At 38.6% G+C, this 24,744-nt stretch overlaps 2 protein-coding genes across 2 annotated transcripts; both read left to right on the top strand.

The window, feature by feature from the left end:
* Positions 1-451: 451 nt before the first annotated feature.
* On the top strand, positions 452-2,806 carry LOC149300522 (cyclin-dependent kinases regulatory subunit 2). The gene is made up of 3 exons (XM_089485187.1): positions 452-510; positions 2,130-2,257; positions 2,754-2,806. Exons 1-3 carry the CDS (start codon positions 452-454, stop codon positions 2,804-2,806), a joined length of 240 nt encoding a protein of 79 aa, XP_089341313.1.
* Positions 2,807-4,904: 2,098 nt separating this feature from the next.
* LOC149300521 (selenocysteine insertion sequence-binding protein 2-like) lies at positions 4,905-13,523 on the top strand. Its single transcript, XM_089485021.1, has 11 exons — positions 4,905-4,908; positions 6,256-6,377; positions 7,729-7,893; positions 9,131-9,269; positions 9,498-9,667; positions 9,871-10,024; positions 10,363-10,474; positions 11,188-11,408; positions 11,638-11,792; positions 12,303-12,510; positions 13,426-13,523. The coding sequence occupies exons 1-11, from the start codon at positions 4,905-4,907 to the stop codon at positions 13,521-13,523; spliced, it is 1,548 nt and encodes a 515-aa protein (XP_089341147.1).
* Positions 13,524-24,744: the final 11,221 nt, after the last annotated feature.

Genomic DNA, 24,744 nt, shown 5'->3' with positions numbered 1-24,744 from the left:
ACATACCTCCGCTCTTGTGTAAACCATTTCTAGAATTATCTTTTGCTTTTAAACATTAACCAGCCCAAAACAAAAATGGCCGCACAACACCGTTAAGGCACGTGGTCATACACGACCCTATCTCTACAGTCCCCCTCCGTGGGTCTTACGCCAATGCACTACGTAATACGTCACTTTCTGCTGAAACTTGAGCAAACCTTAGCAACAGACTTTTTATTGGACAATTCGCGTAGTTCTCGATCGTCAATAGTAAACAAAGTAGCTTCTGATTGGTTGGAGTCTGTGTTAGTTTTTACCAATCATAGAAAAGTGTGGTCGAATTCAAAACGCATACGATTGGTGGCCGTTAGTAGACTGCAACCGTCCCAGCAGGCGGGTAGGCAAAACCGGCGAAGGAGGAGTCAGATTTTTTTTTTAGCGTGTCCGCGGCATCGCCGCCAGAGTCTATAACATGTCTTTCAAAAATATATACTACTCCGACAAGTATACGGATGAAAAGTATGAATACAGGTAAGTGTGGAGGCGCTGCACGTTTTCACTGTGTTCCTTATCTGTTAACTGGTGCCACTTCACCGGAGGGCGTGTATATATATCCGCGAGTTAGGTCATAGTTTTAAACATTTGTCCGTTGTAAAAAGTTCATTCTGCTTAAGAGGAATTTTGGGGTTACCAGATGGAAAATAAGTCATAAACATGGCGAGGTCAGGCCTGTAGTCAGCTGAGGGGACGTTATTCAATTAAACTTTATTTAATTGTTTTGCGGATTGATTAAAAACAAAACACGAGTTAGTTTAGTGGGTTCAACTTTCTGGCTTTGCTTTGTGAGACGGTATTGATTGACATAGGAATTCTTCTCTAGAACTGCCTACATCATTCATACTTAGAGCTCCCACCATACTTTTATATTTTGTTGTATGACTAAGTGTACATGTAATGTTTGCTGCCTACATAGTAGCTTTGTTTCACACACGTACACTTATACCATTGAAACTCTGTTAGACTATAGCTGTCATAAATAACCTGGAGTTGGGTTGCATGGGATGCAGCATGTAATGTAATTATGTAAATGTTTGTTGCAAATGGAATCAAGCATCCTTAACCAAGCCACATATTGAAAACATAGCTGAGGCTATTTCTGCCCCCGAAGCTGGCTAGGAAAGGCCGCCTCAACTTGTTTTACCGGGAAAGCAGGCACTAAGGAACATTTGTGCAAAATCTTATGTGAGGTTTTCTGTTCTGAATAAAGTAACAAATACCTACTACTTAGTCCCTGGCGCATGAGGCGGGATATTCTATGAGGAATGCATATTAAGGCACTCAACAAGTGCTTTAATAATTGTTCTTCAAAGCAGGAAGGCAAGTTACTTTCCGCGAGGCTACCTTTTTTTTTTTTTTCTTCCAGCTATGTTTGCTATCAATAGCAGCTTTCTTTAGTGTCATGATGTCCTTTCTGCTCTTTTGGAATGTGATCTGTATTGACGGTGTTGCAGTGGATCTGTCTTCCCAAATCCTACTACTAGTGCAGATTAAAATGAAAAAAGCGGTATATATTTATAGCCCAGCTCATCATGATGCTTTTCATATCCATTGGGTTTGCTCCCCTTTTTAGCTGCTGTTTCAGGCAGCTTGTCTAAGGGTGAGAAGGGATACCTTTTTAGGGCAGGAAGTTACATAATACCACTTTCCTACTGTTCCAGAGGTCAACTTTTCAACTAAGTACATGAAAAGCTGTAAACCAAATACTTAGTTACAATCCCTTCTAGTGCACGACAGATTGAGGTCTGTAGGCAATTTATCTCGAGAAAGTAAGTAATCAGAAGCAATCCCCACTTTGACTTAAAGGAACAATGCCGTGGAGACCTCTGATGCATGCTGTCATTTTAATTGGTATGAAGAATATTACAGTAGAACATGTCAGGTAACCACTTGCTCATATGAGGGACAGGACGCATTGACAAAGGGCTTATGCCTGAAACATTTGTGGTTTCTATTATGCTGTATGGATTGAATAGCTTACTATAGTTCTGGTGTGCTTGCTTTCTTTGTTCTATTTAGTATCCTATTTAGTGTGTTTGGTTTTGGGAGGGTTTCTGTCTCATTCTAAACTCTTATGTTTATCTTCCCCCTAGGCATGTTATGCTGCCAAAAGAGTTGGCAAAGCAAGTACCAAAAACACATCTAATGTCTGAAGAAGAATGGCGAAGACTTGGTGTACAACAAAGCCTTGGCTGGGTCCATTACATGATCCATGAACCAGGTGGGTACAGTTTTTTTTTTTTGTTTGTTTTTTTTTTTTAATATAGTTAAGGAGAGGATGCCATGCATGCTGGCTTACAGGAGACATGAATCACATTCTGCTAAAGGGATGTGATGGCACTACCACTGTTTATGCTTTTAGGTTTGTGATGAATTCTCAGGGAGTCTTCACTTAAAACTGTTTTAATGTTATGTAGCATGCTTCATAATGGTTATCACAATGTATTTTAGGTATACTCTTAAAATTATGATTTATGAAATGTGTTGATTTCAAGGTTGTACGTGTATATAAACACACACACAGTAATGCAGTGGGGGGTCCCGCAAAACTATGTCACTGCACTTACAAACAAATGAGTAGTGTTTCTCATATTAGATACGGACATACTGTGTCGTGTGTAACTGCACCTTTGGTAATAGTCTATGGCATATAATACGTAAGAAGCTATCAATGTTTGCAGAATGATTCATATATATATTTTTTTTCCCCTCTGCAGAGCCGCATATACTACTTTTTAGGAGACCCCTTCCAAAAGACCAACAGAAATGAACTGCTTTCTTCACTTCTATCTTTTGGGACAATCTGTACATAATGTAGTATTCAGTGAATACAAAGACTATGATCCTTACAACCACAGCTGTGCAAGAGCTGTATTCTTAACAGCAAAAGAGCTCAGTTAGTGCACCTACAGATGGAGCTGCTATTGTGTTAATTTCTTTTCATTTGACTGTCGTTCTGCTATCACTCCTAGTGAATACTTGGACCACTTCTTTAATAAAGTTTACATGTTTCATGCATGTCTATTCTTACATTGCGTAAATGGTGTTTATTTGTGCACACCCCCCCTTTACAATTTTTCACTTTTGATTTAAGGTTAAGAGTAACAGTGTGTGAAAAATGACTTTAACTGTTCTTTTCTGCAACATAGTGCTAAATTTGGCTTGGCAGTTCCTTATGTCATAGGAATGTTTCAGATGGTCAAAACGTAGCAGTTTTGCCTTCAACTTAGTATATTAATTGCTTGATGTAAAGGGAAAAAAACTGAAGGCTCAAACAAGTATTCATGCGAAATGTTTGCTTAATTTTGCATTTATTACTGACCTTTGCAATCAAATTGTTTTAAGGTGCTGACATAAACAATATGAATCGGCAGATCTGACTCACGGAGGGATTGGAAGGACTTCAATTCTATATTAAACTAAAACGTCAGAGAAGTGTGGGAGTTGACTGCTCTTTAATTATCTAAAGGGACTGTTCCTGACAGCCCCACTGAAGAATACATATCAGTACTCCGGCTAGTTCTGCTACAGCTGCACTCTTCTGTGATCAGAATTCTTGCCACTGATTAGCTGCTTAAAGCAACGATTGGCGACATGGAAGTGGTACCAATGAAATCAATGAGTTACACATGCACAAGGAGGTCTGTCTAGACCATGCTGGCATCCCTGATCACCTCTTGCTAGATGAACATGGGTATTTAAAAGTGTGAAACTGGTATCCCCAAGGGTACTCCTATAGCTGTTTAACTTGGCACAGAATGGGGAAAATACAGGGTACTGCATAAGGTATTGATGTGAACATAAAAGCTATGTATATGGGGTATTGCTGCAGCTTTTATTTCTCAGCACTCGTGTAGGTCTATGGTTTCCAAAAAAGGCCCTGCTTGCGCTGCAAAAAAAATGTCTAATCTATTTCATGGTACCATTATTGTGCAAATGTTTGTCCAGCATAGGAACAAACCATAGATTTTTAAAGTATATTTGATGGACAGTCATACCCTTGAAAACATAGTTCTTAATATAGCTGTGGGCCATGAACTGGGAGAATATGTTTAGTCTAAATAATGCTAAATATTAATATGAAATTAACCATGTTTAAATTAAACTACTGAAAATGGTGCTTGAAATTTTTTTTTACAGTAGATAATATACAGGCAAATAAGAATGTAGCGCTTCTACAAAATATTCCAAAGAGGATAATGTGCAAAACAATTTTATGACAGCCCTCGTAGCCCTTTAATGTTCAAAGTATTTTGCTAAGCTGTATTGCAACGGTCCAAAATATGCAAATATCTTTCACACGTCATAAAAGTGAGAATGCCTTGTAAACAAACCGCATAGAATTTTTCGAGATATGCTAGTACTGCAGCGTACTGCCAAACAGAAGTAACACGGTAACATCCAATAATAGATAAAATGAGAACAACGTGGAAACCGAGATCAACTGAATAACGTTCAAACTATGCATTGCATGTATAGATCAAATGAAAATCACATAGAAATATAGAGATTAACGGAAAGGTCAAAGTAAGGGGCCCAGCCCCTGAAAAACAGCCTCATACCACATCCCTCCTCTACCGAACTTTACAGTCAGGCAGGTAACGTTCTCCTGGCATCCGCCAAACCCAGCCTCGCCCATCACACTGCCAAACAAGTGGGCTTAGTCACTCCGCAGAACCCGTTTCCATCGCTCCGGAGTCCGCTGGCAGTGACGCTTGGCGTTGTACTCGGTGATGTGGGGCTTGTGTGCAGGCCATGCAAACCCATTCCATGAAGCTCCCGCCGCGCAGGCTTTGTGCTGATATTAATGTCAGTGGAAGTTTGGAACTCTTCAGCTATGGAATCGGTGTTGGCGACTTTTACGCACCATGCGTATAATTAAATGAGTATTTTTGTCAGCGTATCTATTTTAGTGGAAGTTTATATCCATGAAAATGTGTTTTATTTTCAAATGTTACTCTATTTTTAATATATTTTTGTTAATAAATTGATTACTGTATCAAAGAATATTGTATCAAAAGAAAGACATTATGTATATATATTTATATATATATATATATTTATACCGTATGTGCTCATTATAAAATTTGAATATTAATTTAGAAAAAAAAATAAAAAAACCTGAATATAAGACTGCCCTATAGGAAAAAAGTTTTACTATTAAATATTAACTCATGTAAACTATTTTTTCATGTTTACTAAAAACTATGATGGAGAAAAATCTCTTTTTAGAAATAACCCCTACTACTGCACAGAAACAGAATTACGAGTGGTGTAATATAGTCATATTGGCAAGAAGGGCTAAGAAATATTAAGAAACGAATTTCAAATGTAGCGCAGCCTAACATCCTTTTCTACCGTGGACTCCAGAGCTATAAACACCAGAAATTGCTGCACGGAGTCAGCTTTTGCAATGTGTCTCCAGTGGCCGGCACCGAAGTACGCTGAGGAAGCCATTTTACCGCTGCACTGCGGGCTCAGAAATAGGCTCCGGCAAAATGCCGCCTGCAGCTGAGGGCGTTACATTAACACTCGACTGTTTTTTGAGGAGGAAGGGAAAACGCGTTTAATGATGACATCATGTAACCCTTTGGCGTTCATATTTGCTACAGTCGCTTTTCCGGTTTTAGATTGGGGATTCGGTTTATGATTGTCAGATGAAGTTAAGACACCTAAAAGCAGCCAAGCAATGCAGCCTGTGGGTATGTACCGTGCGATACTACTGTATATGAAAAGGGCGGTGATATGGTGGGGGTGCGCAGTCTTGCTAATGACGTAACCACAGTAGTTTAGAGTTTTGAACACTCGGTTCCATGTGATCTCGCGCGCAGTGCAGTTTCGCCGGTTAGTAAACGGGGTAGCCGTGCTGACCTGCATTCTGTGTGGAGCTTTCTGCCGCCCATATACACATTCATAATACTACCTGTTTACTAACGAGACCTGCGTGACGTGATCACAGTCCTGTCTTTGTCCACTAGGGGGCGCTGAGAGGGTTTGCGCGGGTTACGTAAATGTCTCACCACAGGCAGCACTAGCTTGTGTGCGTTAGTCGTCTCTATACCGGTTAAGGGGTCAGCAGTAGCTGTCTAGTGTTATCTTTTGTAACTAATCAAACTCTGAAGAGAATGTTAATGTTCCTGAGGGGTTAATTCTTTTAAAATATGTTTATGTAACAAAACAGTCTTTACTGCTTGTAATTTCTTGCGTTTTGTCTGGCAGTGACTTGTACCGAGACTGAAAATTGGGCCAGCAGGGTGAAAAAGGCCAACAAAAATGTGATCTTTTCAACTACCTCAGCCACTCTGGCCTATGGCTCACCTGCACACACCAGGGAACAAAAGGTGCGAGACTGGAAAAAGCGTGATGGGCCTATAAAATAGTTTTTTTACCGTGAATCGGCGCGTTCTAGATGGCCTCTTTATTATCTAAAGCTTTAATACATCTTGGCTATTAAGGCAAAAACAAAACATTTTATTTGGGTTTCTAGTAAACAGTTTCTTTTACTTCTGCCTAAGAACAAGCTCGGATGCACTTTTCCCTCCACTGACAATGTTCCTATTACTGAAACATGTCAAAACCCAGAAATAATTTTTTTTTCAGTCAGATTTTTTGCTGGTAACATTTCTGGAAATTTTAAAGCCATTGGGGGAAAAAATGTTTTTTTTTTCTGGAAATAATGGAAACTTTCAGGAAAATTAAAAAAAAAAAAAATGCAGAGTGGAATAGTTTTACAAATGTAAAATGCTTTATTTACACTGGGAACGTGAAATGTTGTGTATATAAAAGTATCAATAAAATTACAACTTATTCAGTAAATAATAAACTAAATTTGCTTTTTAATTTTTTGTTGCAAATGGAACAACAAGGTCTGTATTTGTTAAGAACATTTCAACTATTCATAAGAACAGATAACACCTTCCCTCAAATGCAACAAAATAAATGATCTCCTCTAATCCTCCTACATGGATTGGTCGGGGAGAGAGATCACAATCACCCAATCAGATTTGCACCTTAGCGCCAATTGCAAATGGAAATAGTGAAATGGAATAACTGGTGTTATTTCACAAAGGTCTTCATGTCATATAGTTTGAATGCCATGTCGGAAATGTATTATTTCTCATTGTAGAAGAAGTTATTCCACGCTCCGTTTTGTTTCAATTTTTCCAGAAAAAAGAAACAAAAAATAGCTTTTTTTATTATTATTATTTTCCAGACCTTCCCATCACTTGCTGGTAACACTTAATTGTCATGTGAAACAAAAGCAGGCACTGATAGGTAGTTGCCACAGATACAGAGAAAGCTTGTGAAACTTCTAAGGCCTAAAATCTAGGAGCCAGTCACGGCTTCTCTACTATTACTGCTACTATTACTACTACTGGGTCGTAACTTTACATCACGTGGCCCCACAGAAGTTTCACCTCCTGGCAGCACCTTCTGAAAAGCTGACTCTGTATCAAGGGCGCAGTTTATAGTCCTGCGCCAACCTGAGCTCTGTACCAATAGCCTAAGGGCCTATGGAGTGCTATTAATGCTTTGTCAAAGAGCTTGAAGGTTGCCTGAAATATTGGGAAAGTTAACAGATTTCCTAAACGTGGTCGTGAATCACTTATGTTAAAACACGGCCGCTTTTAAGACAACCTGTCACAAAAATACTTTTATCAGTGTGTTTTCTCTTCTAATGCTCTTTTACAGATGCCTGTAATTACTAACACAGCTACTGGGACAGAAGCAGAAGAGGTGGTAGCAAAGAAAAAGAAGAAAAAAAGGAAAAAGAAACCAAGCACAAGCAGTAATTGTGAAGATGTTGAAAAATCTCAAAATGAAAACTATATTAGTCAAGAGCCACCAAAAATACAGGTACAGTTCATGAAATTCTCTCGTTTCAGTTTTAGCAACTAGCGGTTCCGATATGGTATTGTATAGCCATTATTTTAACCCGACTCTCTGGCCGTTATATGCACTTTAATGCACATTTCTGTATGACCCCTTTTGCAAATGCACACAGGGATTTCGTATCTGCCCTTTTCTACACCCTCCAGATATTGGCTCTGCAGTGGACATGTTTTCTGCCACATGAAAGTTGTGAGCACTTTCCTGCAACTAAAGTTGCTCTACTCAGCTCTGGAGCTGCAACTTCTTCTAACATTAAGTGGCTTTAGTATTTCTTTTTAAAACATATTCAATTACTGAAGTCCCTGCCAAAAAATCAGCGAAGCTTCAAATTTGGTAAATACCTATTGTGTAGGAATTCCCCCAGTTTTCAGAAACTATTATTTTGGTTCAATTATGGGCTTATTTAGAGTTGTTCTTTTGAAGGACAATGAAGAGTTTCCTGATCTGGTATCGTCTGTAAGGGGTAGGAGACATGAATCCATTACCACGTGTGCCTATGGTTTGTCACCGCGTCAAGGAACGGTAAGACATTTTTTAAAGGCTGAAATAATATATATATTTCCATATTATATCAGACAACCAGCCTATGACAAAGCCTAAAAATCTGCTTCTATATTGGGTAAGCACCAGCTAAGTTACACTTCTTTTGCTCTGTTTGTTTGTAAAATGACACCGAGATTGAAAATCCAGCACTACATACACAGATTTTGAATGTTTAACCTTAAAATTATTTTAATCCGTAGTTTAGCTAGGCAGTGTAGGGCCCGCATTCCATATGTTTTTGTACAATTACCACTTTTCATCCCCATTTGAGCTAGCAGTGGAGTAGATTTGTGCTGACGGCGGTTAGATTTCTTCTACTGCTCCCTACCGGTCCACCGGTGCATACAGGTCTGTGGAGAGCACAGGGAGAATGCCTCTTCACATCATTCAGGTTTTCTTAAGCAATATATATTTTTAGGCTGTTCTCTTTATAACACTGTTCAATGAAATGCTTAGCATGATGCCTCTGTACATGTATACTTTGTTTAGGGCACCTTAAAAAGTTATCTTTATTCACCCAGTATCAATAAATAAATATATCGATCCCCTCTTCCTTTGCCATCATGCTGTCAGCTAAAAATAAAGTATGCCCTATGTAGGAATGATGTTCCTTTCTGCAGCCTACACTGTATTTTTTATGACATTTTTTCTTCTGCAGGGGGATGCAAAACCCAAAGGCTCTGGCAAAAAGAGTAAAGTCCCGGTTCAGCTTGATTTGGGTGGGATGCTGGCAGCCCTGGAGCAGAAGCAGCACACAGAGAAGGCAAAGCAGTCTGCCAAGCCTGTAGTGTTATCTGGTACAGTCTATGCCGCTTAGTTAATAATAATTTCTGATGTCTATTTACACCTATCATTCTGCTGGCTACCACCTACTGAATGTCTGTTCATTTTATTTTGTGCAAACAACTTTATGTACTTTTTGTTATGTTGTGTTTTTTTTTTTCTGGTCAGATATGATTTCTCATCTGATTAAATCCTTTAATTGTGACAGTGTTCGGTCTCATAACCTGTTGACTGTGTTTCAGTTGGAGGTGGTATCCCAGTATTGGCTCGAGAGCCAGTTGCATCAACAAAACACCAACAGTCAAAACCAAGTCAAGCTCCACACAATCCGCTGGACTCGAGTGCTCCGCTGGTAAAGAAAGGAAAGCAAAGAGAGATGCCCAAAGCCAAGAAACCAACTTCACTTAAAAAGGTTTGCCTGTATAGACGATGATGATGAAACAACTTTTTTAAAAAACAACTTTTAAAAAGCATCTATTTTCCAGTACACTAAATAAACACACATGGTAATTCTAATGACATTAGTTCCCAGGGTCTTTGAGGTGTGGATGGATACACTGTATATTTAGAAGCTTATGTCATGGAATTTTTTTTTATTTTTTGTTTCAATTTAAGATAATTTTGAAAGAGAGGGAAGAGCGGAAGCAGCTGAGAGCTTCAGTGGAACAGGAAGCACCTGCTTCCGTTGAAGACATTAGCTCTGGTTCATGTGAACAAATTGACGCTCCAGCAGAATCTGCAGATGATCCACATCCTAACACTGAAACAGGCATGTTTATAAAATCATGGGTGGGTTACCAGCTGGTTAAATGTTTCTAGCGTGTCATTGTTTAGAGGGATATTGTAATAAAGCTAAAATGATATCCCCAAGGGCAATGGCAAAAAATCAAAAAGTCTACACAAATAAAAACCTATATAACTAATTATTGACGAAGTAGAATTTAGTATCCAGAAAGCCCAGGGACTTGATAGTCACCATGTTGTTCAGTTGTATAATTTGTGGTGTTAACTAAAATTGAAATATGCTACGTTTGCTTGTACACTGGACAGTAGGCGGTTTGGTACATTTACTTTTTTGACTTTTTGCTTTTAATTTTTCTTTTGCAGCTACTGATGAAGCTGTTAAAGGTGAACAGGAAGAAGACACCAGCAAGCCACTTTCTTCTGTTTCACAATCGGGTTCCACTATTGCCAGAATTCACAGTAGGAGATTTCGAGAGTAAGACCTTTTGTAGCTTTTAAATAGTTTGAGATTTATTCTTAATGCGTGACTCAGGCATTGTAGCAACATTTTGCTGTTGAAGGAACACTGACACATCCCAAATCCCAGTAGCATTTCAGTATACTGTATTTGTCTAAACGGTGTGCAAACATGTTTACATTGTATTCTTAAGTAATTCGTGAGCCAAACCACATGGGTATGACCAGGAAAATAATGGTTCAAATATGAAACCTGACTCATTGACTCCAGGATGACCCAACTCTCTATCTATGACACCCTGTGAGGATTCTCATTCCAGTCTTGTGTGATTGTCATCATGTGCGTGTGATCTGATGTCAGTATGCATGATGAACTGATCGGATCAAATGGACATACATAATATTAAAACAGAGCTAGATGTATTGCAGCGTAACTGTACACATAGGAGTCGCCCAATAGATACCGTATTTGCTCGATTATAAGAAGAGTTTTTTTTCAGAAAAATACCCCTCGTCTTATAATCGGGGTCATCTATGAGACTAAGATCTAGATCCCCCGCAGTGCTGCAGGGGACCTGGAGCCTCCTGCCCCCCTCCCCCCCATTTTACCGGTGATTCTGAGTCCCCATCAACAAATCGCGCAGTGTAGATGTTTTGCATATAGTGTATAGTGGTCATCAAAGGTCTAGTTTGCACTGTGGGGCTTGATTAAGATGACTTTGTCTCCCCTAGGTATTGCAGCCAGGTTCTGAGCAAAGAAGTGGATGCGTGTGCGGTGGCCCTTCTTAAAGAGCTTGTTCGGTTCCAGGATCGCATGTATCAGAAGGATCCAGTGAAAGCTAAGACCAAGCGGAGGCTGGTCATGGGTCTGAGGGAGGTGTTGAAACACCTGAAACTCGGCAAGCTTAAGTGTATTATAATTTCTCCCAATTGTGAAAAGATCCAATCTAAAGGTGAATGTAAATTCATTATTTAGGGAAAGCGTTATGCCAGTTACATAACGTTGGAGCTTGTATCAATGGTTTTGTCTTTTTAACCCTATCTATGTACTCTTTTGAGTGCCTTAAATCTAAAATCTATAATGATGTTGCATTCACAGATGTAACATTCCCACTTGTTAATATATGTTCTCTTTTTAACAATGTTACAGAAGGCACTTTACCTGCTTGTGTGTGTCTGCAGGTGGCTTGGATGACACTCTGCAGGCTATCATTGACTGTGCCCGTGAGCAGAATGTCCCCTTTGTGTTTGCACTGAATCGGAAAGCCCTGGGCCGATGCGTGAACAAAGCTGTGCCTGTTAGCGTGGTCGGGATTTTCAGCTATGACGGTGCCCAGGTGAGCAGGATTGGGTTTTATTTATATAGGTAATATAGGGGTTATTAAAAGGCGATAGTGACATATTTCAGGTGGCATCACAGTGAGCAAAATGACATTTAATGCGATGAATTTGATGTTTGAAGCTTATTGGATAGAAAGGAGTTTATTATTAAAAGTGAAACTACTGTCAGGGGTATAGCAGCCTCTGGGGCCCTATGAGTAACCCAGCAGCTGTAATATGTGGGTGCACATGGCATGTGCAGGTGACTCGGCACACAAATACACACATGGGTAATAGGGGGGTGAGATTTAACCTCTTAAGGACAATGCATTGTGTGCCCATACTTGTACAGGCTTTGTCATGAAGGGGTTAAAGGCTGGGGCATGTTTTAAACAGGGACCAATGCAGCTTGAAAAGGGACCCAAGCAGAGCATTGAAAGTGTGAAAAAAGACCATAAGGACAGATGGGGGGGGGGGGAAATAACTTGACAAATATACACTAAAAATACATTTTTGTTTCTTTACAGGATCACTTTTACAAATTGTATACGCTCACAATGGAAGCAAGGGAAATGTATAAAGATGTAGCACAAGAAATAGAGCATCAGACTGAAAACTGGATTTGGGTTGATGAGACAAAACCAGCAACAGAACCTCTGCCTGAAAGCAAACAGCAGCCTGACAGAGAGAGCAAGGAGACCCTCGTGCCAGAGGGGGACGATGAACCAAACTATAGTAAGTAATCAAGGGATGGGCCGCGGGCGTGAGGTTTACATATAACCCCTAACAAATAGCATCCTCGAAATAACTCAATATATTAACCATTTGCCAACCTTGAAAGCAAGACGGTTAAATCATGACAAAATATTATACATGACGTACTCGTCTGATTTTAGTTGTCAGAGGCCTTTTTAAAATAGAAGCTATTTTAGACAAATCTCTGCTTTTTAAGGGTACCCTATTTCATAATAACGTTATGGTGTGAATGCGATCTGTGTGTGTGTGTGTGTGTGTGTGTATATATGCATGTCTGTATGGATATTGTTCTGCATTTACTCTGTAGACAGAGCTTACACTTGTGTAGGTGGTGTTCCCTTGTGCCCTGGCCTAAATAATGGCTTTGCCCCTAGTCGATCCTTGCTGGTTGCCACATTGGCCCAAATACTGCGCAGGTGTGTTTTGTTTTTTCAATGCCATGTACACTATGTCTGAGTGATTAGACTGGAACCCCTGATGTAACCTAAGTTTCTTAACTTTCAGACTCTTAACAGCCGACTCTAGCTCACCAGGTTGGAGTACTGGCTGACGTTTTAGGGTTGAAAGAAAAAAAAAAATAGTGTTTAAAACAGTTGCTATGATATCTTCTATGTATTTACTAAATTACATCTTTCCTTTGTATATTTATTAAATCGAATTGGTCTAACATGCCTAAAATGTACCTAATTATGTTATATAACTAGGTACATTATATATATTATTATATATAACCTAATATATGTTACATTTCTTTATTGACTTTTGACTTGCAGAGGTGTAACTATGAGAATGAATGGCAGCTGTGTGTGTAGTTATGACATTACCCCCTCTCCACTGAAAGCACTACAGTCAAGACTTAACAAATGTATCCTTTATATCTGCCTCTCATTTCAGTTAAGGTGTGGAAACGGATGCTCGAAGAAGGGTATAAGCCGTACACTATGAGTTTTGAAGAGAAAGTTAACACTGACCTGTTTAATCTGCATTTGTGACTGCAGCATCAGTATGGGGTCCCTCTGTCTCACAATGGAGCAAACCATGCGCAGGGCAACAATGTACTCGATTGACAACACAAACCTAGCAGGTCTAACTTGCCCACATGACCCCATGCTGATGCCATTTGATTTTGACTTTCTTTAATTTTTTTTTTTTTTTTTTACTGTATTTTCAAATATCTATTGAATTAAAAAAAAATTAAATGGCACGCCAATGTGATTCTTACACTTAATTACTCGATTATTGAAATAACAAAAACAGGAACGTTGATGTTGCATCTAACCAGGTCTCGGGATGTCAAAAATATATGATGGACAATCATTTCTAGAAACCAAGAATAAATGTATATATATATACATTTAAAACTCAAGTGGTTATGGTTCTGTAATATTTTTCAGATGGGTTTGCTTAAAAATGTATTGATGTGCCTGGAAGTGTGCTTGGCACTGACGTACGTATACAGGTTTTGTCGCTTAAAAGTTAGGAAGAGAATAGTATTTGCTGGGTGTCACTGATCAAGTAGTTTTAAGACACAAGCATAGGAACAATGTGAAGCGTTGAGGGCACACGTGATGCATGTAATACATGTAAGCAACCAACAGGACGGCCATTAGGAGGATACAGCCAGTATACTGTTTATGCCAGCCTCTGACAAGACATGGGACCCCTCTATTTCCACACTGGCATAGTGCCCCCAAATCCCTACCTTGAATAATGATGTAGGGGCTTACAGATTATATTTCTTTAACATAGGATCTGAGGTTTTTGATTTTTTTTTTTTTTATGCATTATTTATTTAGTTATTAAGTCTTTTAAACACGGGACCATGGAAAAGGTAATGCGAAGTTGAAACTGCCTTTCTGATGGCAGACTTGGCAACCAGGAAACTAAATAAGCATTTCTATATGAAGCATTATTTGCTCATTTGTATGAATGAAGGACATCATAAAGGCAAACCGTATTTGACGTGAGCCTGGGAAAAAGGGCCATTGCTGCCCCTCTAACCCTTGTGACTGCAGCACAAATTACTTGGTAGTTAAAGCTTCTGACACCGTGGTTTTATATAGCGCCATTATGTTCTGCAGCACAGTACAATGGGTAAACCGGGCATAACAAAGATTTGACTTACAGGAACAAGAAGTAAGGAAGGTCAAGCTCGCAATCTAGAAGGATTTAGTGTATGTTACACAAGTCATATGTGTATACAACAAACATGTCCAGACAGGAGTGCATTTTGAAATGCTTTTTTTCCCCAGTTTTTGCCCACTTTTTATATTTGTCTTTTAAAATGTTTTCTATCTATTTCAGCAATATGGATATTAGGATGAAAGAAAGACATAGAAAAAAAAAATAGACCAGGTCCTTAAGGGGGTTAATAGGTATGATGCCATCATATGAAGACTGTATCGTAATTCTGACAATAAATGTGAAGCTTTATTGGAGGCATGCAGTCATGCATATGACTGGGGCAAGGATATATAAAACAATAGAAAGTATCCCCATAGAGACCAGTATTTTTTTCCCGTTTGGCCAATGTTAATATTTATTTTTGCTAAATTATCACAGGTATAGGTAGCATTAAATGTTTGAGATTTCTAGGTACTGTTGTACTTATGGTTAGATTCCACTAGGTGGCGCTACCTTGCCGTTAAAGGGACACAACAACCATCATAAACACTTAATACATAACTGTGTCCCCTTATAACTTTTCCCAAAAAATATAGAATGTTCATACTGTATACATATGTGTGGCGTAATCAGTAAACTATCGTATCATTAACTTATGCTACAACATGCGCTTCAAGACAAAACCCCTTAACTGCCAATTAGACCAAAGAAAAACTAGAAATAGACTGCATTGATACATGATGTAACCAACTCAAATGAGAAACATTTGTCTTGTGATTTAATTCATGTTCTGTGGATAGTTGAATTCAAACTTTGTCAGCATTAAGAAGGTTAAGCATTCTTGGTGTAGTTTATTTCTGCTTGGCCGTGTATGTGCAGAATGTTTATTTGGTTCTTGAACGGCATCTTCATTCAGTTTCACCAGGCCCAATAAGGTTAGATAAAAGATATATTCAGATGGTCTGAAATACCTGAGCAAAAATGTATCTATCTTAGTTGCTCATTTACACTGTGAGGAGGTTTTTCTATGGTTTCAATATAGCAATGTCTGGGTTTTGTGTCTTTTTCTTTTTTTATATTTACACAGCTCTGGCCTATTAAGGTTTAGTCATTGAATCTGGCCAAATGTATGAAAAACAGGACACCACATATTACTATCGTTTAAAAGATACACTGGGACCATTTTGCTTGTGAAATGGTTCACACGTGTCCTAAGCAGTCATAGATGAGGTAATAGGATTTTTATTATTGAAACATAACGTAGACAGAACCAAATCATTCAGGCAGGTATTACCTTCCCATTTAATTTACACTATAGGCAGTTGCGCTGTACTGATTGGAGGTGTTACCAGCTTCAGACTCGCATAAATGGTTAATATATTTGCTCTTGCCTCTATTTGACAAGTGGTTTAGAGCTATATAGTTAAGATGCCAACTATCCTTTTATTGCAGTTTTATTATCCTTTTTAAAGCTTTAGTTTTTCTTTACCTATGGGGGTATTCATGCCCTGTTGTACAGAACAAGCCCAGAGCATTTAAGATTTGGAAGGAAGACAAACCGCTCTTCATTTCCTGAACTTAAGAGAACAGCTGTATGGTACTAAACCAATATCCCGGGGATATACATCTATACATATTACACAACATCCCCAACAAAAATTGAAACCCCATAAAACAAAGCATCATTGATATTTACAGACTCAACTTGCTGTAGTGATCATTTTGTAAAGTCCTGCAAAGACTATCATTGTATTGGCATTTTATGGTGTGATCATTTGCGGGTTGCCCCTATGGACCAAACAGGACCATTCCAACATGCCAAGCTGACCCAAAGACAAGCTTAAGTAAAGTTAGGTTAGAAGACTATGCAAAAACCCATCAGCAAGAAGTGCTGATCAGGCCCGGACTAGTTAAAATCCATGGGGTGGCTCATGAAATCTCCCCAATTAACCATATATGTTCAGGTCAGCCATTATTGCAGGAGATACATTCTACTGTTGCCCTTTCATAATGCAGTCAGGGAATTGAAATATTTACACACTTTATATATAATGTAATACAAGCACTTAATTTATACAGTAAATACATATGTATATACTTAACAAGACAAAACTATTTAATATAAAAAGAAAGGGAAACTGGATTTGACTCGTTAGAAAAGTGTATTATATAGATGAATATAGGAGATGGAAACGTGTATTCATTAAAAAAAAAAAAAAAAAAAAAAAAAAAAAACACAAGCACAATGAATACTTTACATGATAAAAATTTTGTAATTGCCGGCTGAAAAATAGAATTTGACAGCAGAAAAGCATCATATTTGGTTTTAGACTATAGCCTCTTGTGTGATATTTCTCCTCTGAAATAAACTTTACTCCTGTACTCTGTCAAAGCCCTTTCTGTATTTACTGTTTGACTTTTTTTTTTTTTTACTTTTTATTTAGAGTTTTTTTTCATTCATTTTCTTTCTTCTTCACGTCAAGGATACATATCAAATCTCCGATTACAATATTCCATTTGCACAATTTATATGAAAGGGTACAGAATAATTACTGTTAAGAGCACATGTAAGTTGAATATATGTAATAAGGACAACAATGGTGCAACATGGCTTCAATATCTTGAGTAATTCCCAGCACTCGATTAGGCGAGGTGGTGAAAGCGTGATGTGTGTCAATAACATGAGTAGATGTAAAGGCCCTCATTGTGAGGTAAACATTTTTCTGTGTATCCATTGTCATGAGCGTGGATAGACACAATCTATTAAACATAATATAACAAACAAGAACATATAAACCCTCTGCTTACCCTGCGTGGTGGTAAAAAAAAAAAAAAGGGGGGAGAAGTTGCCCGCTGTGTAACATCAGGTTGTAAACGGCACCCGAACCTATATAGTTACAATTGCCCTGCCCTGCAAGAGTTGGAGACTATACCATGAGGTATGTTGAAAGGCATATTGGATCAGTAATTGCGTGTCTGGTTTCAGTGTGGAGATGTGTATGTACCCTAGGTTTCAAAAAATGTACTGCTAGATTTTTCTTTAGTCAGCATGGCATCCACCCAATCCATCCTAAACAGGTAGAACAATTTATCTTGGAAAAAGGTGAGAGTGGGTGGTTGAGGGAGGATCCAGTGGTGAAGAATACATTTATGAGCGACAGCCGTTTTTTAGAGGAAAGATCAATTGGGCTAACCATACAAAACATCGACACTTCAGGAGATAACAGAAACGATACAATGTGTGTATTTGGGACCAGAAAATTTGGATTAGGGGACACTGCCAAAAGCAGTGAAAGGAATGCGCATTTTCAGCACCACACTCGGGACAACCAGAATTTGGCCTCAAACCTAGTCTGTTTGTAGTACGGGTTCCCTAACCTGCTTGTCCGGTGCATTAGTGTAATCCTTCCATGTAGTAAAACGTTTTCTGACCTGTTCCTCTTCTCGAGGAAATAAATGTATTTCGAATAGGCATACCGTCAGCCCTGGCCATTTTTGTATTTAATTGTTTCTATCACATACATTAGTCTGTTTGGGCAAATGTAACTGGAGAGGAAAAGAAAGCCTTGTGACATTAAGATTTTACATTGACACATGAAATGAGAAGCAAGACAGAAAAACAAGAAAGGCGGCATTATAGTGACCAGGAGGCTCTAAGAAGTTTTGTAACGTAACAGGTTGTAGACGAATTTCCCAGGAGTCTCTTGTAGAGCTGCTGTCCATAAAGCCAATGCAATGCCTTCAAGCACAAGTCTCTGGTCGCATTTCACTTTTCACTGCTAATAGTTGATTCCACTCATAAATTGATCTTAAGAGCAAGTCCCATAAGAACAACCGCAATTAGCATTGTTATAAACTTTACACTGTGCATTGATAAATATGGCCCCCTGTTTTTAAAAGGGGCCACTATTTCAAACACGCAAAATTTCATTTGCATCAAAGCAGAAAATGGGGCAAGAAAATATTGGTTTGCTAATACATAAAGGAATGAAAACAAGAAAGCCATCGAATAATCTTTATATTTAATCAATATTTTAATGAAAATTCCACTTTAAACAGTATTGGTTTGTCCACAAAAAATAAATATATCAAAATATACCAGTCAACCAATATTATTGTGGGAATTCTTGTATTAAATTCACAGTTCATTTCTAAGAACAGTTAGTGCTGTAAGAGACTAAAACAGTGCGCATCCTACATCCAAATTACACACGACAGGTGTTCCAACACAGTGTACGACAAATGACATTACCTTTATGTTAAGGGAATACACATTCTCCATAGAATGTTTGGGTGATGTTAATTTGTAAATCTAAGTGGAAATGGAGATTGATCTACAAAATCTTAAAAGGAGGATTTTATTTGATTTTTTTTTCTGTAAATTGTGCCTCCTGTGAACGTCACAGAAACAAACAGGTTCTAGCTTTATACTAATGGGGAATCTAATATACACAGGTATATTATAGAAAGTTATTTAAAAAGGATTTAGAACAAGAACCCCTTTGCAAGAAAACCAGTTGTTGTAATACCAAAGTTCATCATACTCTTTTCACCATTTTTCGTTCATACGGATGCCTGTGAATGCGTAAGGCGACTTCTAATTCACATCTTTCTTCTTACAACTTTCCTAGAATAGTAAAATATGTAAATTGTTATTGACAAGGAACTGGCAAGGCTAAATCCATCACCGAGACTTGAAGTGTCTACAACAAGCACAAGCTTAGAACACACTAAATCACGCATAATGCATCTTTTTATGATAAAGGACAAGCTACATGGGGAAAAAGTCTTATGACTTAAAGCATCATGAAGAGCAAACCTCTTATGAGAAGAGCCACGTCTCAGCATAACATATAGTTAAACCAGTGAGAATTCTTAAATGTTCATTCATAAAAGTTCCCAAAATAAACTCTTTCCTTGTGACATCAGGCAGATCTGGCAGTAGCCCAAACTTCAAACCATTTCCCCAAACATCAGCATTGTCAGTGGGATCTCTAAAAATGCCAATTAAATGTTAATAAATTAGATGATAATTCAAGGTTACTTTGGATTTGGTGATTAGCCCAAATGTATTTATGCTATATACTATAACACTGTCATATAAACATACTGAATATAGACCCCTATATAAGTAGTAAGCTAGTTCACAAATTCATAAAAAACGCACTACATGCTGGAATTGAGTATCAGTACCCAGGATTTCTTCCAGCCTTCCATGACGCTGTTATGTTCATTAATTGCACTCTTCCATCTGCTGAGCTCACTAGACCAGCCTTGACTTACACCATCTACATTCAGAAAAATACCGCGTTGAAATACAAATAATAGTTGTGTTTAAAAGCTTCTAACTATAATAAAAACAGCAGAATAATAAAATCTTCAGGGAAAAGATCTTGTGATGTTCACAGGTACTACATTTGATTTTAGATAAAAAGCCCAGAAGCCAACTGATGAATAGACCCCGATATCCCAAACATTAATACCAGTTTACATAGTTTTCTTTTGTTAGACTTCCTGTTTGGGCCGAGAGAACACTTAGTATTTTTGGATTCAATTATGATTTACCCAAGATGTCAGATTCTCTCTTTGTGGGTAATGTATACTGTCAAATGCAATATTTACATTATTTATATTAATGTTATTAAACTGAAAATGCGGTGTACCACTTTGACTTCTCTAATCACCAACATTGGTTGCAGTTGCTTAACAAGACACAAAGTAAGCAGATGTTGCCAAACTCATTGGACTTCCATGTACCTGTGACTCTGATAAAAACCTTTGAGGACTTCAGCACTGACTTGGATCTGACGGTACATTGATACTCTGCATCTCTGGTTGCAATGTCCCTCACCCAGCTGAGAATGTGAACATTTCCATCAGCCATTGTATGTACAGCCTCTTGGACGCAGCTCTCCATTTGAATACCATCCTTTTCCCACGTAAAGTGTAAATCTTCTGGACCTGCAGACACCAGCAGTTTTTATACCAAATGGAAACCCAAACTATCCACACAATGATGTTCGTGAACTACAAGTGAAAACAGTCCTGCTCCCCATACTCACGTGTGTGTGTGCACGTATATCTGTATATATTTTACACAACCAGTAATCATGAAATAGTGTAGAAGTTTGATGCGTCGGGTAAAGACTTTTTTTTTTTTTTATGGTGGCCTGATAACAAATAAATAAATCACATCTTATGGACCTACAAGGCTGTAACCATTTTCCTTATTACAAAAGTCAGGGTGTTCTATGCTATTGTGTTAACAATGGTCCTCTAGGATTGAACATATGTCACTAATATCTTACTCCTCATTCAGGGCTATAGATAATGCTGGGCAAAAGGGGCAGCCGTCCTCAGGCCTAGCCTGTTGCTTACAACTTTCCTAGAATAGTAAAATATGTAAATTGTTATTGACAAGGAACTGGCAAGGCTAAATCCATCACCGAGACTTGAAGTGTCTGCAACAAGCACAAGCTTAGAACACACTAAATCACGCATAATGCATTTTTTTATGATAAAGGACAAGCTTCATGGGGAAAAAGCAACAGGCTTTTTTGGGGGTCCCCTCAACAGGCATTTTAAGTTTTGCATAGTGCCTAGAGTGGATTATCAGTAAACCGCTGGTAGTCAACAGGACTGGACTTAGGAGGGCCACTCAGCAGTCCTAACCGTCAGGCGTTTTAATCAAGTTTGCAAAATATTCCAGATGAATCTGAAACGTTTTTTTTGTTTTTTTTTTAATGTTCCTTTTGTATTTCCTAATCTTATAAATACTTAATAATGGGTTATAATTATTCTATACTTACATCCTTTATATATTTAAATCTTACTTGTCAGGAGCTTAAAAAAATTGCTATTTGGGGTTAGCAAGTACAAATTAGCCTTGGTCAAAAAGTGAATAGCTTGTGAGTTGGAGCAATCATATGTATTTTAATATTGGTTTTATGTTTATTATGTGACTTTACTGTCCATTGATCCACATTGACAACCATGAATTTGTAGACAGCCTACCCGCCAGGAGGTTCATAGCAGAAGAAAAAAAAAAAAAGTTAGAAACACATGCTTACTTACTTCTGGCATTCCAACAGCATAAGCTTGTGAGAGGAAAAAACAAAAAGGCATAAAGGTCGATTCTAAACATACTAGCTCATAATTTATCCTTTCAAAATTACTGAAGACAATAGAGACCCCCAAGGTATCTCTATATACTTATTTTTTTATCCGAAAATGAAAAGCCAACCCCCTGACATTCTTCGCCTGCAAGAACCGAGGTATAATTAACATGGTTAGACATCTCACTGACTTAAATCAAAATTGTCTACATCTTGCTTACAGTATTCTTATAAAAGTATATATATACCGTATTTGCCCGAATATAGGCCACACTTTTTTCCCCCACTTTAAGTCTTTAAAGTGGGGGTGCGGCCTATATTCGGGGTCTAGCACCCAACGCCCGGGACATGCAGTCCCGGGCGCCGGGCAGGCAGCAGGGGACCTGCATCCTACTCTGATACGCTCAGACAGCCTCCCCTGCCAGCATGCGAGAATGTCTAAGCGCATCGTGCAGACGTTCACCGGCAAAGCGCGTAAACAGCCTCCACAGGGGGGGGATTGTTAAAGCATATCGTGCAGGCGTGCCGGCAGCGGAGGTTTTTTATGCTCGCATCGCCGCAGCCGGTGAACGTCTGCGCGATGTACGTTAATTTTCCTTGCCGGCACCGGAAGTTGAATACGCGTTATGCGTAGATGTCCCCCCACCGGCCCCGCAAGACCGGTAATTCTGGCGCGGGGGGGGCAACATCTTGGGGACAGAGTGGCAGCATATCTCGGGGGGGGGTAGAGTGGCAGCATATCTCGGGGGGGGGTAGAGTGGCAGCATATCTCGGGGGGGGGGATAGAGTGGCAGCATATCTTGGGGGGGGATAGAGTGGCAGCATATCTTGGGGGGGATAGAGTGGCAGCATATCTCGGGGGGGGGATAGAGTGGCAGCATATCTCGGGGGAGGGGGCAGAAATGTTTTTCTTTAAAAAAAACACCTAACTTTTAGGGTGCGGCCTATATGCCGGTGCGGCCTATATTCGACCCAATAATTTGGAGCCCTAAGAATGATTATTGTGGGTGTACTTTTTTCATGCGACTATATCTATAAATCATATCTATAGATCAATGCATAGTTTAGATTTCAGAGGACAAAAATATGTATATATTATACTCACCAGTAGCATGGCAGAACAGGTGAAGTGTTCCATGAACACTGACAAAGTGTCCTTGGTCACTTAGGAAAGGAGGGAGTAAAGTGACTGGTTCAGGCTCTGCTCTAGATAGGACTTCACTGTCCAGCATGCCACCTGAAGGGTGAAAGCCAGGTCCCACAGAGGATAGAGATGAAGTAGCAGGAGGAGGAAAAGGTATGGGAGATGAGGCTGTGTCACAGAAAGGGGCAGAGAAAGAGAAAGAAAGAAAGAGTACTGAGGAAAATAAAAGACAAAAGGAATCCACAAAAGTGCACAGATATCCAATAAAAATATTTTAAAGTGGATTTGTGAACTTCCCAAATCCTCACTGATCTGAAAAGGGTTCCTCTGTATTAATTGATGGTGGTCTTTGATGTACAATTAACACCCGATTGGTTCAGGGGTGAGGGGCAAGAAAACCATAAAATGCAGGTAACTGCTGTTATGGTATGATAGCCTCAAATATTTATTTAAAAATACCCCAAATCATTGGATAGGTAAATTTAATGAAACAAACATGTAAAATGGGACAGATCCACTTTAAAAGAAACAAAAAAGGGTTACACAGCTTTAGACGAGACACTCATTTGATTCACTTGATACCACACAATTCACAGAACGCAAAGTTTCCAACAGGTTTCATAAAACAATAAAATATTTTATTGTGACTCTTTAAAATTAACACCTATTTTCTTTATAAAAAAATAAAACTATTTCCAGGCATTTACAGCGGTGGGGTTTTTTTTGCACACACTAGAAGCATGATATATCCTTAAAGATAATTATTTTACAATTCCAGGTGCCCAACGCTGTTATTAGTCTCTGCGTTTTCGTTCCAGTGTAACATGTAGAAGAGAAAAAAAAAAGTTTTTACTCTTTCCCCCCCCCATACAAAGTTTAGAATCCGTGGCTCAGTTAAGGATCCGTGGGGTGGTGTATATAGAATCTCTTTGCTACCTCAGGTACAGTATAAATGCTGTCATCATGTCCCAGTGTGCAAATATACATATCAGAAGCATGGCTTGGCTTTTGAGTCTTCATCGTGTGCGATAAATGTCCATACTCCATGTTTTAAAGGAAGTCCATAGTCTCTTCTGAAATGCAGCCATATAAACGTTCATTTCCAATCCCTGTTATCTGTAGTTCATGCAAGTTACAGATTCCATTTTAAAGTATACTGTAAAATGAAATGTATTACAGTATTTCCCTGAGAAAGCAATACAAACAAAGCCAGACCCCCCCCCCCCCAAATCACAAGTCAATTACACAAAAAAGTTATTTACATTGTTAGGCCTTTGTTCTACGTGCTGCAACATGAACACTAAGCAAAAAAAACAAAACTTAGGCACGGCCTAGTAGTTCCTTACCAATCTGATAAAACGTTAATTTCCAATTTGGAATTATACTCAAATTAGTTAGGTTGCAACGACTGGTGAAATGTTCAAACATTTAAATCAGCCCTTTGCACTATTTGTATCAACATAAAAGGGTGAAGAAAAAAAAAAAAAAAAAAAGTACATAAAACCAAAATATAACATCAGGAACAGTATATGGTAACTTGACCAAGAAAAAACAACCAAAAAACTAGAAAGTCAAACAGTGAAAAGAAAATCTCTAAAATGTTTGAGGAAAATTAAGAGATACTGGATTAAGAATAGAAGGATTTTTTTTTAACAGGTTACTGTTTACCCGCTGAAAGACAGAACATCCCGAAGGAATGCATCTCTGGCACTCGACGGATTTCTTGGGATTTGTTTCTACACAGGAAATTGACAGATTTAAAGGCTGCCCTTTTACGGTGGCTCAGCAGGTTTAATTTTTAAATAAGTCTTTAAACTTAAAAGGCCTCTT

This window comes from Sceloporus occidentalis, unplaced genomic scaffold (assembly GCF_023333645.1).
Source record: "Sceloporus occidentalis isolate IW3139 unplaced genomic scaffold, rSceOcc1.0.p SCAF_24, whole genome shotgun sequence".
NCBI classification, from domain to species: domain Eukaryota; kingdom Metazoa; phylum Chordata; class Lepidosauria; order Squamata; family Phrynosomatidae; genus Sceloporus; species Sceloporus occidentalis.
Note: the sequence above shows the minus strand (reverse complement) of the source record. Positions and strands in the feature narration are given on the sequence as shown.